The 12,362-nt window shown below is 50.9% G+C and overlaps 1 protein-coding gene across 1 annotated transcript in view; it reads right to left on the reverse strand.

The window, feature by feature from the left end:
* Positions 1–12,362, reverse strand: part of Atp2c2 (ATPase secretory pathway Ca2+ transporting 2) — a 57,316-nt gene that overhangs the window by 32,676 nt on the left and 12,278 nt on the right. The window contains exons 2-4 of the mRNA XM_057753708.1: positions 7,004–7,114; positions 4,949–5,065; positions 1,637–1,726 (exon numbers count right to left, since the gene is read on the reverse strand). Of these exons, the coding sequence (XP_057609691.1) occupies positions 1,637–1,726; positions 4,949–5,065; positions 7,004–7,114 (318 nt within the window). The remainder of the gene's footprint in view (positions 1–1,636; positions 1,727–4,948; positions 5,066–7,003; positions 7,115–12,362) is intronic.

Consider the following 12,362-nt stretch of genomic DNA (forward strand, 5'->3'; position numbering starts at 1 on the left):
AACATCAGAAAAGCCATCAAACCCCAACTCCCCAGGGCTTGCACATTGGGGAACCCTTCTAGATTTTTCTGCAGACACGCTTTTGTCATGGCATTAGGTAACAACAGACATGTTCACTTGGAGCCTGCTGTGTTCACCTGTCAGCTCTACAGGCCTGTTCTACACCTGCAGGTGTGACTCTGCCCCCCCCATTCACACCACGGGTGGGATAGGCCACGCCTATGAAGAGGCGGAGCGAGAGCAGCAAGAGCTGTTCAAATCATTTGCAGGGTCAGACACAGATGTGATTAAACTCAGAAAGATGTGAGGGGCGGAGGCCACTGGGGCTGCACAGGGGTGGGGGTGGGGGGTGGTATGAGGGTGGGGATACAAATGGCTGTCGATGGCACCGGGTTTCTTTTAAGGGCAATGAAAGTGTTTTTGAACTGGTCAGAGGTGATCAAACAAGTGTGCAAATTCCAAAACCATCAGTCTTTGTTTTTGAGCAGTCTCTCTCTATCTAGCCTTGGCTGTCCTGGAACTTGCTGAGTAGGCTAGGTTTACCTCAGACTCACAGAGCTCCACCAGCCTCTACCTTGAGTGCTGATATTAAAGGCGTACACCACCATACAGGAGTAAAATCATCATCAGCTTTAATCTCTATCTCCCTTAAGTGAGACAAGCTTAAAAGGCGAAGTAACCTCTAGCGTATCGTGGCTGGGATGTGAGTCACCCACCTCTCATAGGCTCGTGGGCTTAAACACTTGCTCCCCAGATAGCAGTGCTGTTCTGTGAAGCTGTGAAACCTTTGGGAGGTGGAGGGTCTAGTGGAGAGTGGAGGCTTACATCCCCGCCCTGCTTCTTGATCCGCCTCCACATGATAGGCGGTCTCCTCCCTCTGCGGTCACAGCCACACGCTACTCCCACAGCCATGCCTTGGCCGCCTTCTGGACTGTCCCCTCTCAAAGCCTGAGCCAAAATAAAGCCTCTTCTACAATGTTCCTTTCTGGTATTTGATTGCAACAGAAAGACAAGTAACTAACAGAGTGACTGTGTCTTATAACACACTCAGATCCCACAGGGAAGGAGATGGTGGCAGAGCAGTCGCCCCCAAACAGGTTTCTTCGTCCTGGGACTGCCTGTGCCGCACAGACCCCCTCAATGTTGGCAGGGGGGCAGGTGGTGGATTTGCTTGTTATTAATCTCTCCTTTCTTTGCTCACAGTAAACGCCCCACCGCCTTTTTCTTGTGCAATAACTGGTCACAGGGCTGGGGAGATGGTTCAGTTGGCAGAGTGCTTGGCTTGTGAGTATGAAGTCCTTAGTTTGAGCTGCAGAACCCAAGTAAAAAGCCAGGCATAGTGCTGCATGCCTGCAACCCCAGGGCTGGGGAGGCAGTGACAGGTGGCTTCCTAGGGCTTCCTGACCAGCCAGCCTAGCCTACATGGTAAGCTCTGGGCCGGCGAGAGACCCTGTCTCAGAAAACAAGATGAAAGCCTCCTGAGAAATGTCAGCTGAGGTTGACTCTAGCCTCTGCATGTATGTACACATGTGTTCCCACATGTGCATACAGACATACACAAATCATAACATGTTTTGAACAACAACTGGCAGCCCTGGCCCACCCTGTCCAGGGGCTGAGACCGCCAGTCACTCACCAGGGCGATGCTGATGGCATCCTCATACTCCTTGGTGAGGACGCTCACCACGGCTGAGCCCAGCAGCAGCAGGATCAGGGGGTTCCTGAACTGGAAGGTGAACAACAGGGCAGGTCTCAGCTTCACAAAGGCCAGAATAGGCTCCTACCTGCAGCTGCCGGGCAGCTTCACGTGAGGCTGGGCTTCCAGGTCCTCCCTAAGGGCTTAGGAAGGGGGGCTACCCTATCTGGTATTCCTCCTCTGTAGGAAAGCTTACTGTTGACAGCCTTCCGGGGCTGGATCATGGCACTGCCCCATCCAGACCCAGCCTGGTCTCTGAGTTCTTTGTCTTGCCTGACCACACTTCATCCATTATCCTAGGAATGCACGGTGGATGCCAGTCCTGGCTACATTGCCAAGTGCTCCTCTCTTGCCATCACAGACCCCAGCCCTGTGTGCCGCAATCACCCCGCTCCTGTGATCATCTCTGGGGACTCTAGTGATGTTCCTCTTAGGTTGACCTCTAACCCCCACACATGGACACATGTCACATAGGGTCAGAAGTTCCAAAGATTTCTCCAGACAACTTCTGATGGCTGCTGTCTATCACCCCTTTACATCATGATGACTCGAGTTACGGAGAATTGAAAAGGAGTACAAACTCAGACAGAATCGAAGATCAGAACCAAGGAGATCAGGGAGAGAACTGAAGGATTGACAAGCGAATCTCTGCCTTTGAGCTTCCCAGTGGCTAAGGTGCAAAAGGAAACAAGGCCCAGGACATGGTCCCACAGCTCGAGAGAAGCACTTTAGTGCATGGTGGTAAAGGACTGAACCTCATCCTCACCCCTGGAGAGGCCATGTGTTTATCACCTGTAGAAGGACCCAGTGGGTGGGGGCAGCTTGGCAGCAGCCCAGACTTGGCTCTAGCAAAAATCTCAACTCTTCAACATCAGGAGGCCCGAAGACATTTTGGTTTCGGGTTAGGGTTGCGTTTGAGTCTAGCAACTCATCCCTACTGGACAGTTGGGAGATGGCCGTCCTGATGTCACAGACCCTGCCTGCCCTGGATGTGGCTGTCTTTTCAGGACCCAGTTCGGGGCTCAGTGGCATGGTGCAGTGGATGAGAACTCAGAAATCTGGCTTCTCCTGCCTGTCTCCACCACTGGCTCACAGACAACCTGGAGCCATCTGGGACTTCTGTTTCCCAGGGTATGGTCAGGCTATCTTTTTCTCCTTTCCCTTTCCCTTACACTGTCCCGTCTTTCTCCATTTTGGTTTTGAGCTAGGGGCTCCTTAAACTTGCTATCTGGTCAGGATGGGCTTGAACTCTTAGTTCTTTTCCTGTCCCAAGTGCTGCGGTCACAGGCATTACACCATGCCTGGCTATTTTTAAGTTTCCTGAGTCATCATCTTAATATGTAGCACAGGCTAACCCAGAACTCACAGTCATCCTTCTGTCTTAGTCTCTGAGTGCTGGGATTACATATCTGAGTCTCTGCGCCCAGTTTCTCCTGGCTCTTAAAAATCATGTCGGTGAGAGTAGCCTGGCCAGGGCTTAGTAAGTGTCCGTTGGCCATGATATCCGACAGATGCAGTGATATTTGGTGTTGGTGGAAGGGAGGACTGGTGGCTATGCAGCTCCAGGAATGGCTCTCTATCACCAAGAAGTTTCTCATCCTCCTTGCCAGAGCACTAGAGAGGAGGGACAGAAAGAGATGGGAATGGGTCGTTCTTTTGGAGAGAATACCACCACACAGTGGGGTGCTTGCAAGCTCCAGCTCTCCGGTCTGAGACACATGGGGTGGGGTCTGCTGGAGAGAAAGGACCCTCTCCCCCACAAAGCCCAAGATCTATTCCAAAGTACAGATAGATTCATGCAGAAGGCCGCAGCCTTCTCCCTAAGAACAGTGTCACAGGATACAAATGTCTTCTCTGCATACCCCACCGTGCTCTATAGACTTTCACAAGCTAGAGGACCTACCACCCTTAAATGAGTGGGTCTTATTTATGCACCTCCTGAGACTCAGCAGCCAGCCCACCAGCCACAGGATGAGGCAGATAAGAGGGTGCTCCACAGTCATGGGGTCCTGACCAGTGCTGCAGGGGGCCTTCAGTATGCAAGCAGAATCTCCAAGTGGCTTAGGCAGGGCAGAGGTTGGAGGGGGGCCCCAGAGGAAATGAAGGCAGAACGCCAATAGGGCAGAGCTGACTGACCCCAGCTGGTCTGAGCCTCTATCCTTAGGCCTTAACTTCCAGGAGCCTTCACTGCTTAAGCAATGGAATTTCAGGAACCTTCTGGACTGGGTCAGAGCTACCCTGCTACCTATGAGCCAAACAGTCAATGAGGGGCACTGGGAAATGAGTGGAGATTGATTGGCAGCTGAGATGGGTGTGTGCTCAGGGGCAGGCTGTGTCACAGCCCATGTCTGGGTGACTTTGAGCCCTTGTACCCAAGATGAGCAGGTAGACTTGAAATTCCAAACCACAGGGAAGCGTGAAAATGTGCATGTGTGTGCATGTGCATGTGTGTATGTGTGAGCTCACGCGTGTCTGCATGGATGGATGCGTGCGTGTGTGTGTGTGTGGCCAGGATCAACCTCGGTTCGTTCCTTGGATCTGTCCACCTTACTTTTTGAGATGGTGTCTTTTACTAATCTGGAACCCGCCAAGCAGGCTAGGCTGGCTGGATCCACCTGTCTCCACCTCCCTGGTACTGGGATTCCAACTGCACCCCACCAAACTCAGCTTTTAAAAGGTAGGGTCTTGTGTTCATTTGGCACAAACACTCTACTGACTGAGCTGTTTCTCCTGCCTGACAGTGACTTCACTTTTAGTGACATGAGGCACAGGTCTACTCAATTGTTTCTTCCTTGGCCTTCTGAAACGCCTGTTTGCCAGGACATCCGTGTCTCTATTGGCTTCCTCTGGCAAAGCTATGTGCCATGCAAAGCCTTTGCCAAGCAAAGATTTCCTGCTTATTTGCCACCTTCTCTCCCTTTGCAAATGGCTTTAGGGGGATGATAAAATAAATTGGCACTACTTATTTCTTTACTGTTCAGCATGGTGCCTGGCCTGTGGCAAGCATCCCTAGGACCCGTCATTGCTAGTCAGGGTCATGGCCACCTCTATCTTTAGTCACCTATGCAGGGTTCCTCTTGGAGGCTCAGAGCATCCAAAGGGCAAGATTGTTTATCTAGAAACTCATTCACCCCACACCCCAATAGGGACCTGTCCAAGGACACCCAGGATCAATATTTAAAGAATGATTGCTTGGCTTGCCCTTCCTGGCTGGTTCCCTTACTGACACAGAGGAGGACATCCTGCACCTACCTGATCCAGGTATTTCTTCCATACAGGCTCAGCGTTATCCGTGACAAACTCATTCCAGCCATGGACCAGCCTGCGCTGGGTCACGGCCATCTCCGACAGGCCACTGTCCAGGTCCACCTGAAAGGAGATAGGGGATGTAGGGTGAGCGCACTGGGCCCAGCAAGGACCAAAGAAACAAGTCACGGGTACCGGGTGAGAGTCGACATCTTCTAGGAGAACTAGGAAAACGGGCTTGTCCATGGAGGAGGAGACACCGGCTCTGCTGGAGCAGAGAGGGAAACAAAACCTTTATTTCTCAATAAGCCCACAGATCAACACACAATGGCCTTGAGCCACGGTGTCAGCAAATCCAACTGGAGATGGGAGAGTAGACAAGCAGAAACAGGGTCTTTTCTTTAAAAAGAAAAGCTGCCGGTGGTGCCCCCTTTAATCCCAGCACTCAGGAGACAGAGACAGATGGATCTCTGTGAGTTTGAGGCCAGCCTGGTCTACAGTGTGAGTTCCAGGACAGGCTCCAAAGCTATGAGAAACCCTGTCTCAAAAAAAAAAGTTAATAAATTCTGGGCTTGTGATGCACAAGGCCCTTAGTGAACAAAATCATCAGGCACAACCAACTTCAGCGTCGATCATGGTGTCAGGAAGCTCTGTGCTCATGTGGGACTTACGGAGAAAGCTGCCCAGGGCTGCAGGAGTGGGAGGGGAGCTAGAGTGGGATTCTCAGTAGGACAGGAGGGCTGAGCTCGTTATCTAGCTGGGGAAACATCTGAACAAGGAAAAAGGCCTTCCTCCCCTTCTCACCAAGAAGCAGGACTTGCGGGTCATTCTTAAGGGCCCTTTCCCTGCTGCACGCTTCTTTCCCAAAGCAGGATGAGCTGTGAGTATGTACACGCCCACGTTCATGCATGCACACACATATTCCTCACACCCCTCCAGGCACACACATGCCCATATAATGTATATATGCACAAACATACTCATGTAGATAATACACACGTACACATATGTACACACAATACATACACCTAAGCACATATACCCCACATGCATACACATGTGCACATATGCATGCGCACACATATATACATGCACATACCTCAATATCCTTGCACAGATACACATATGCCCATGTAATACATTTATGCATGCACATGCATACATATGTACATGCACATGCATACAACATACCCATGCACATGCTCAGACACACACACACACACACACATATATATATGTATCACCATTTCTGCTTGGTGTAACATAATCTAAAGATACGCTGCTGGCTCCATCCTGTGGCCCCAGAGGGCGGACTCCTAGGCCAGGGCTGGCTTTTCTCCTAGGTCAAGGCTCATAAATTCTAGTTCCCTCAGGCACTCGTGAGAATTTGATATCTGTAACTGCATCTCCATGTCATAAAAGATGAAAAGTGAGAGGCAGGCGTGGGAAAGAGTTTGAGCCCTGATGACAAGAGCCTGGAGGAGCCCTGGCCATGTGTCGTCCTAACAGTGCTGGTCACTCACTCCCATTCTGGCCATTCTTTGCCTGCCAAAGGACCTGTGGGTAGAAGGACGCTTGGCCTCTAGCAGGGACCACAGGGTCTGGGTCCAAGGACAGCAGCACTGCTGAGATTCTGTATGGATCCGAATCATTGCACACGAACAGCTTTGTGGGACTTTCTCTTAATCCACAAACTACCTGATGATGTTGTCAGGTGTGATGGCTTATCTCATGAACCTGACAGGCATTAGAATCCTCATGAACACACTTCCAAATGTGTCTCTGCGGGCATTTCCCGAGAGCCTTTGGCCTTTTGGCCTGAATGTGGGTGACCATGGCGTGAGTGGGGGCCTAGCCAAGAATCAGCATTCAGCTCTCTCTGCTGCCTGAACGCAGATGCGGGAGACCAGCTGCCTCCTGTCGTGTGACTTTCTGGCTATGCCAGACTGCACCTTGAACCAGAAGCCAGAAAGACTCCCCTCCCCCCCCCCCCCAAGCAGCTTTTGGGAGACGTATTTTGTCAAGGCAATGAGAAAAAAAACACAAATACACAGTTCTTACATGGAAGGCTCTGGCCAAATCTCCTTTGCTGCATTTGCACGCTTCCCTGGGTGGCAAGGCTGTGACAGACTTTTCTCTTTCAATGGCTTTCAGCTCGCACTGGTCGTCGATCTGTGGAGAAAGCGGTGTGGCTGGTGAGGAGCTTGGGACTTTTGCTGTGCATCTCTGGTTAAAGCAGGGCACACATATGCAACATGTGCATACCCCAAGTACACATGCCTACCCACGTGACCCATTTCCATATGGCATCAGTCCCCACGCTTACTCTCTGACCACCCAAAGTGCTTTCTTTCCAGTGTGACCTCTTCAGAAATGGTCACGTGCCCAGTGCCCTCTGACTGTGCTTCCTGTACATGTTAGTGACAGCGTGCAGGGTGTTACACCACTCTCGCAGGGCGTCCACAGGTGCTCAGCTTTTCGCTGCACATGTAGATTCTGCTCCTATTCCTTATGCTAGGGGCATGTGGGGTTTATGTGTAGTCATTGGCTATTATTGACACATCTATTTGGAAATAACCTTTTTCTTTTTATTATTATATTTTACTGTGTGTGTATGCTTTGTGTGTGGTGTATGTATGTGTAGTTTGTACATATATGTGGTTAACACTGGTATTTTCTATAATTATATCCACTCTTTTTTAAAAAAAAAAAGATTATTTATTTATTATGTATACAACATTCTGCCTCTATGTATGCCCGCATGCCAGAAGAGGGTGTCAGATCTCATTACAGATGGTTGTGAGCCACCATGTGGTTGCTGGGAATTGAACTCAGGACCTCTGGAAGAGCAGGCAGTGCTCTTAACCACTGAGCCATCTCTCCAGCCCTTTTTTTTTTTCTTTTTTTGAGCCAGGGTCTCTCACTGAACCTGGACCTCACCTATTGGCTAGACTGACCAGTAAGATCTGAGACGCCACCTGATTCCACCCACTTGTGCCCTGGGTTAGGTTACAGATGTATTACAGATATGTGCCACCATACTCATGTCTATGTGGACACTGGGGATCTGAACTCAGGTCCTCATGTGTGCATATCAAAGCTCTTTGCCATCTGAATGACCTGTCCAGTTGCACGAAACAAACTTCTTCAATAGGGTTAGGCTAACAGATCAGGGTGATGTTTTACACGGACCTCCTTATTACAGCAATCTGGGCCGAGTGTAAACTGTAAGGAGTGTCTCCCGTGGCAATATGTGGTCTCACACCCGTGTTCCATGAAGTGTTTGTAAATAATTTCAGGAACGAGGCAGAGGTTACTGTTAGGTTCTAGAAGCCTGAGGACATGTGTGTGTGCCCAAAGCCCCAGGCAATTAAACCCCCAGGGGCGTGGGACATTGGCAACAGAAGGATCTCAGTGCCAGGGCACATCAAGACATCTACAGAGTTCTTCTCAGAATTCTGACACTGGAACGTGATAGCATCTCTTCTTTCTCAAGCCACCACCAGGAACTGGGAAGGAGGAAGGGAGAGGTGCTAACTACTTCCTTTAGCTGAGGTGGAGTCCAAGTTCCTCTTCCCTTCCCACCCATGCAGCACTCCAAGTGCAAGTTAGCACCCAGTGACCTGTTCGTCCACAGGAACCGTCAAGCACATCCATCTCCTGGGATTCTGCTGCTGGTCTCAAAAACCAGAGCGTGGCAGTGAGGACACGCCTCACCAGGTTCTGTGCTTCCCCGGATGTCTTCACACCAATCACGAGCCCACTGCAAACTCACTTGGCAGAGAAATAAGCACCATTGGACTGTGCGGCTCTAGTCCTGCCGGCCCCACTCAGTCCTCACTCTTGTTCCCTCTGCAAGGGAGACAGCCCTGGGTGTGAGTACACCGGCACCTCTCGCTCTGTCTGTACCGCACTCACTTTCCAAATACAGTGTCCTGTGACATTGAAACATCACACACACACACACACACAGAGACACATATACATAAATACACAGAGACATAAACACACACACATAGTCTTCTCTATCTTTTCTCTCTCTGGCTTGGAGACACCCAAATCCTGGCTGCTTTCAGGACACGCCCATCTCTCTTGGTCTGGCTGTGGTGACTGACACCCCCTTGACCTACCCTCTGCAGTCCTTGCTGCCACAGCCTCATTTTCTCTGAGGTTTAACCTCTGTGGATTTTCTAGAATAGAATCCCACATCAGCGGACCTCCCCTGCCTCCTTGCCTCCTCCTTGACCCCTGAGTACTGTTTGCGCAGCAAACAGCCTGTTGTTCCCTTGTGGGGCCCTGAGGCAACAGTCCAGGACATGAGACTTCTCAAGAAAAGCTTCCCCAGCAGCAGGTTCAGGCTGGAACTGAGCCCGAGAGACCAATAAAAGACAAATGTGATCTCCTGTGGAAGACACCGGCTGTACAGTCAGCCTGGAGCTCAGGGCAGAGAGAGCCTCTGGGAAGCAGGACACAGCCTCCCTCAGCCACATCTTGGCCTCCCTCTGTCCAGTGCAGGGATCCTATTCATGTCTTTGAGGTCCCAGGATCTCTATCCTGTTCTGGGACTGATACCATGTGCATTCCGCAATGTACTTGCTAAAATGGACCCCTGCTTCTGTTTTTTTCTCTGAGGAGTAGGGGTTGTCACAGCAAGGCCTTACAGGACTGCAATAGGCTATTAGAGAAGAGGAGGAGGAAGGCCCACGCGCAATTCCTGGCACCAAGAAACCCCAAACCCAGGTGGTGAGGGGACAGCAGGGTTGCTCTCAGAAACTAGGGTCCTGAAGACAGTGCCGGGCTTAACACGCAAGAGTGCAGAGGCCCCGCCACCCCTGACAACCCAGGTGAGCAGTCAGGAGTTTGTCTGTGCAGACAGAGGAATCAGTCAAACCAGGTATGGGGGCATGCATCTACAATCCCAGCACTTGGGAGGCTGAGGCAGGAGGATTACTGAGAATTTAAGGCCAGTGTGGGCTACACAGTAAGATCCCGTTTCAAAATAAAATAACAGTGTGGTACCTGTTGATGGAGTCATTGAATCTGTGATGGAAATGGAGGGGGTCACAAGCTGAGGACAGCACGTGGCCTCCCTGAGCTGAGAAATGCCCCCCCGCGCCCCTCCCCCTAGAATCTGCACAAGGAGCTGCTCTGGTCAGGCTGCCTTTTACCTGGGAGACCCAGGTTGGCCTCTGTTTTCCAATCACCAGGGAACACATGCACATGGCTTGCAGTGACGGAAGTGAGTGTGTTAGGTTAAAGCAACAGTGGTACCTTGGTGTTGTCATGGCCTGCTTGCTGAGCTCCAGACTCCAGCCCCTTTCCTGGACCCAGACACACAAAGAGGCCTCACACACTCCTCCACTGACCTCATGGGAGATGGGCTGTCAGAATCCAAGTTACACAGGAGTGCCAGCACCGCGCATGCAGAGCAGAAGGTGCTCTAACATGCTGCAGAAGGGAGGGAAGATAAGAACAGTCTCAGTGCTGACACCAGAAAGGGAAGGGGCAAGGGGCCATGACAGCTGCAATCAGAAGGCACAGGAACAGACAGGGGTGACGTTCACAATGCAGGGTGCCCCTTATTGGCGGCACCACCCTCATCCCCATAGGCGCCAACACCTATGCTGTGGCTTCTGCATGGGGCACAAGTCTGCCCTAACAATGCTTCTTTGGCTCACTCCTTTATTCCCTGGCTTCTTCCTGAATGCAGAGAACCCTGCCTGCTGCCTGGGAGACCACAGTTCCCTTGCTAGGCCAAGAAATTACACAAGCACCTTCACTTAGATCACCAAGTAAGAACACAGGACAAAGACGAAGCCATCCAAGTGCAAGAGGAAGCAAAGGGCTGCCTTTTCTTAGGATTGCAGAGTGAGAAAGGACTTTCTAAGTACAAGATAAAACTAAGATAATACACAGACGGCTCAAGTCCCAGGTAGAAAGGGGACTGGGCTGAGTAGCACCTAGTGCGAGCACTGTCAGCAGAATCCAAAGATAAAACTTCCGCAGAACAGCAAGACAAAGAGTTTACCAAAACAACGTGAGTCTCTGGCCTATGAAAGAGGAAAATGGCCACCCATTTGTGAGAGAAAACTGGGAAAGAGTACAGACTAAGAACACAAGCCTATGATAAAGCCAAGGGCATTCACACACTGGTACCGGTGCGGGGGAGAGGTCTCCTCTTGCAGCTGTGGGGCATCAATCAGGAAAGTCCCCGCTGCAAAGCACGTGGCCTCATTCGAGTTGGATATGCTCTGTTCACTTCCTGTTCAGACGCCCGTTCTACAGAAGGGTCCGCTCAGAGCCACGCCTCACAGTACTGCTCAAATGGTTGTGTGTTAGTGTCAACCCACAGACCCGCTAATGGCTGGCTGGTGAACCATGACCATGTGTGTCCCGAAGCTCCCATGAAAGGAGACCCAGTGACCTTCCCAAGCTCCCTGAATGGAAGTGTTAACTGTATATTGAAGTATACCCATCATAGTCATGCATGTAAATCATGTGCGGCTGTATGGAGACTCACATGTGTGTATGTATGCCCAAAGGAGCACCACCTAGAGCAAGGATGGAACTTGTAGCTTCCAGAATCTTCCTGCCCCCAGGCCCTCTCTCACACACCACCTTCTAGAAAGATTACACATACTGACTGCTTTGCACATGGATCTGCTCTGCCCGTCTCCGAAGTGGCACACCCAGGGACCCTGTCCTCCTGTTAGCTTTGCTAGAGAAGCTACCATGGCAGGTCTCTCCGTTGCTGCGTGAAACCCTGGGTATTTCATTCTGTCAGCATATAGCAACCTGGCATCACGATTTGTTAGCGGGTCGCAGGGACTGGAATGTAGGCTGTGTCCAGTTTGGGCTGTTATGTCATACACGGCATTGGTAGGTCCCAGGGCCAGCGTTTAAATATAATGGACACTTTTCCCGAATCCCCCCCAAATAGTGGTACCATTAACAAGAGACAGAGAAGGAAAACTGGAGGTGTGGGCTGCTGTGCATAAGATGGCTCATGTAAAACGTGAAGAAAAAGAAGATGGAAGATACACACTTCTGGCAGAATCCAGCAGACAGCAGGGACCCGTTTGGTTTTGGGTTTGGAAACCTGGTAACTGAAAGCAGGGACAATGGGAAGCAGTTTTATGCTTTTGTGAGTCTTTTTTTTTTTTTTTCTTTCGAGACAAGGTTTCTCTGTAGCTTTGGAGCCTGTCCAGGCTAACCTCGAACTCAGAGATCCGCCTGCCTCTGCCTCCTAAGTGCCAGGATTAAAGGTGTGCACCACCATTGCCCAGCACTTTTGTGAGAGTTACTGATTCAAAGGGGAAGCCAGTCCTAGCTGGCCTGGGGACAGAGATGGAGAGAGGGACAGTGGCTTCCCTAGGAAGAAATGCTGAGCAGCCATGAGACCTGGCTCACTAGAGAGAGG

The sequence above is a fragment of the Chionomys nivalis genome, chromosome 21 (genome assembly GCF_950005125.1).
Source record: "Chionomys nivalis chromosome 21, mChiNiv1.1, whole genome shotgun sequence".
Taxonomy (NCBI): Eukaryota; Metazoa; Chordata; class Mammalia; order Rodentia; family Cricetidae; genus Chionomys; species Chionomys nivalis.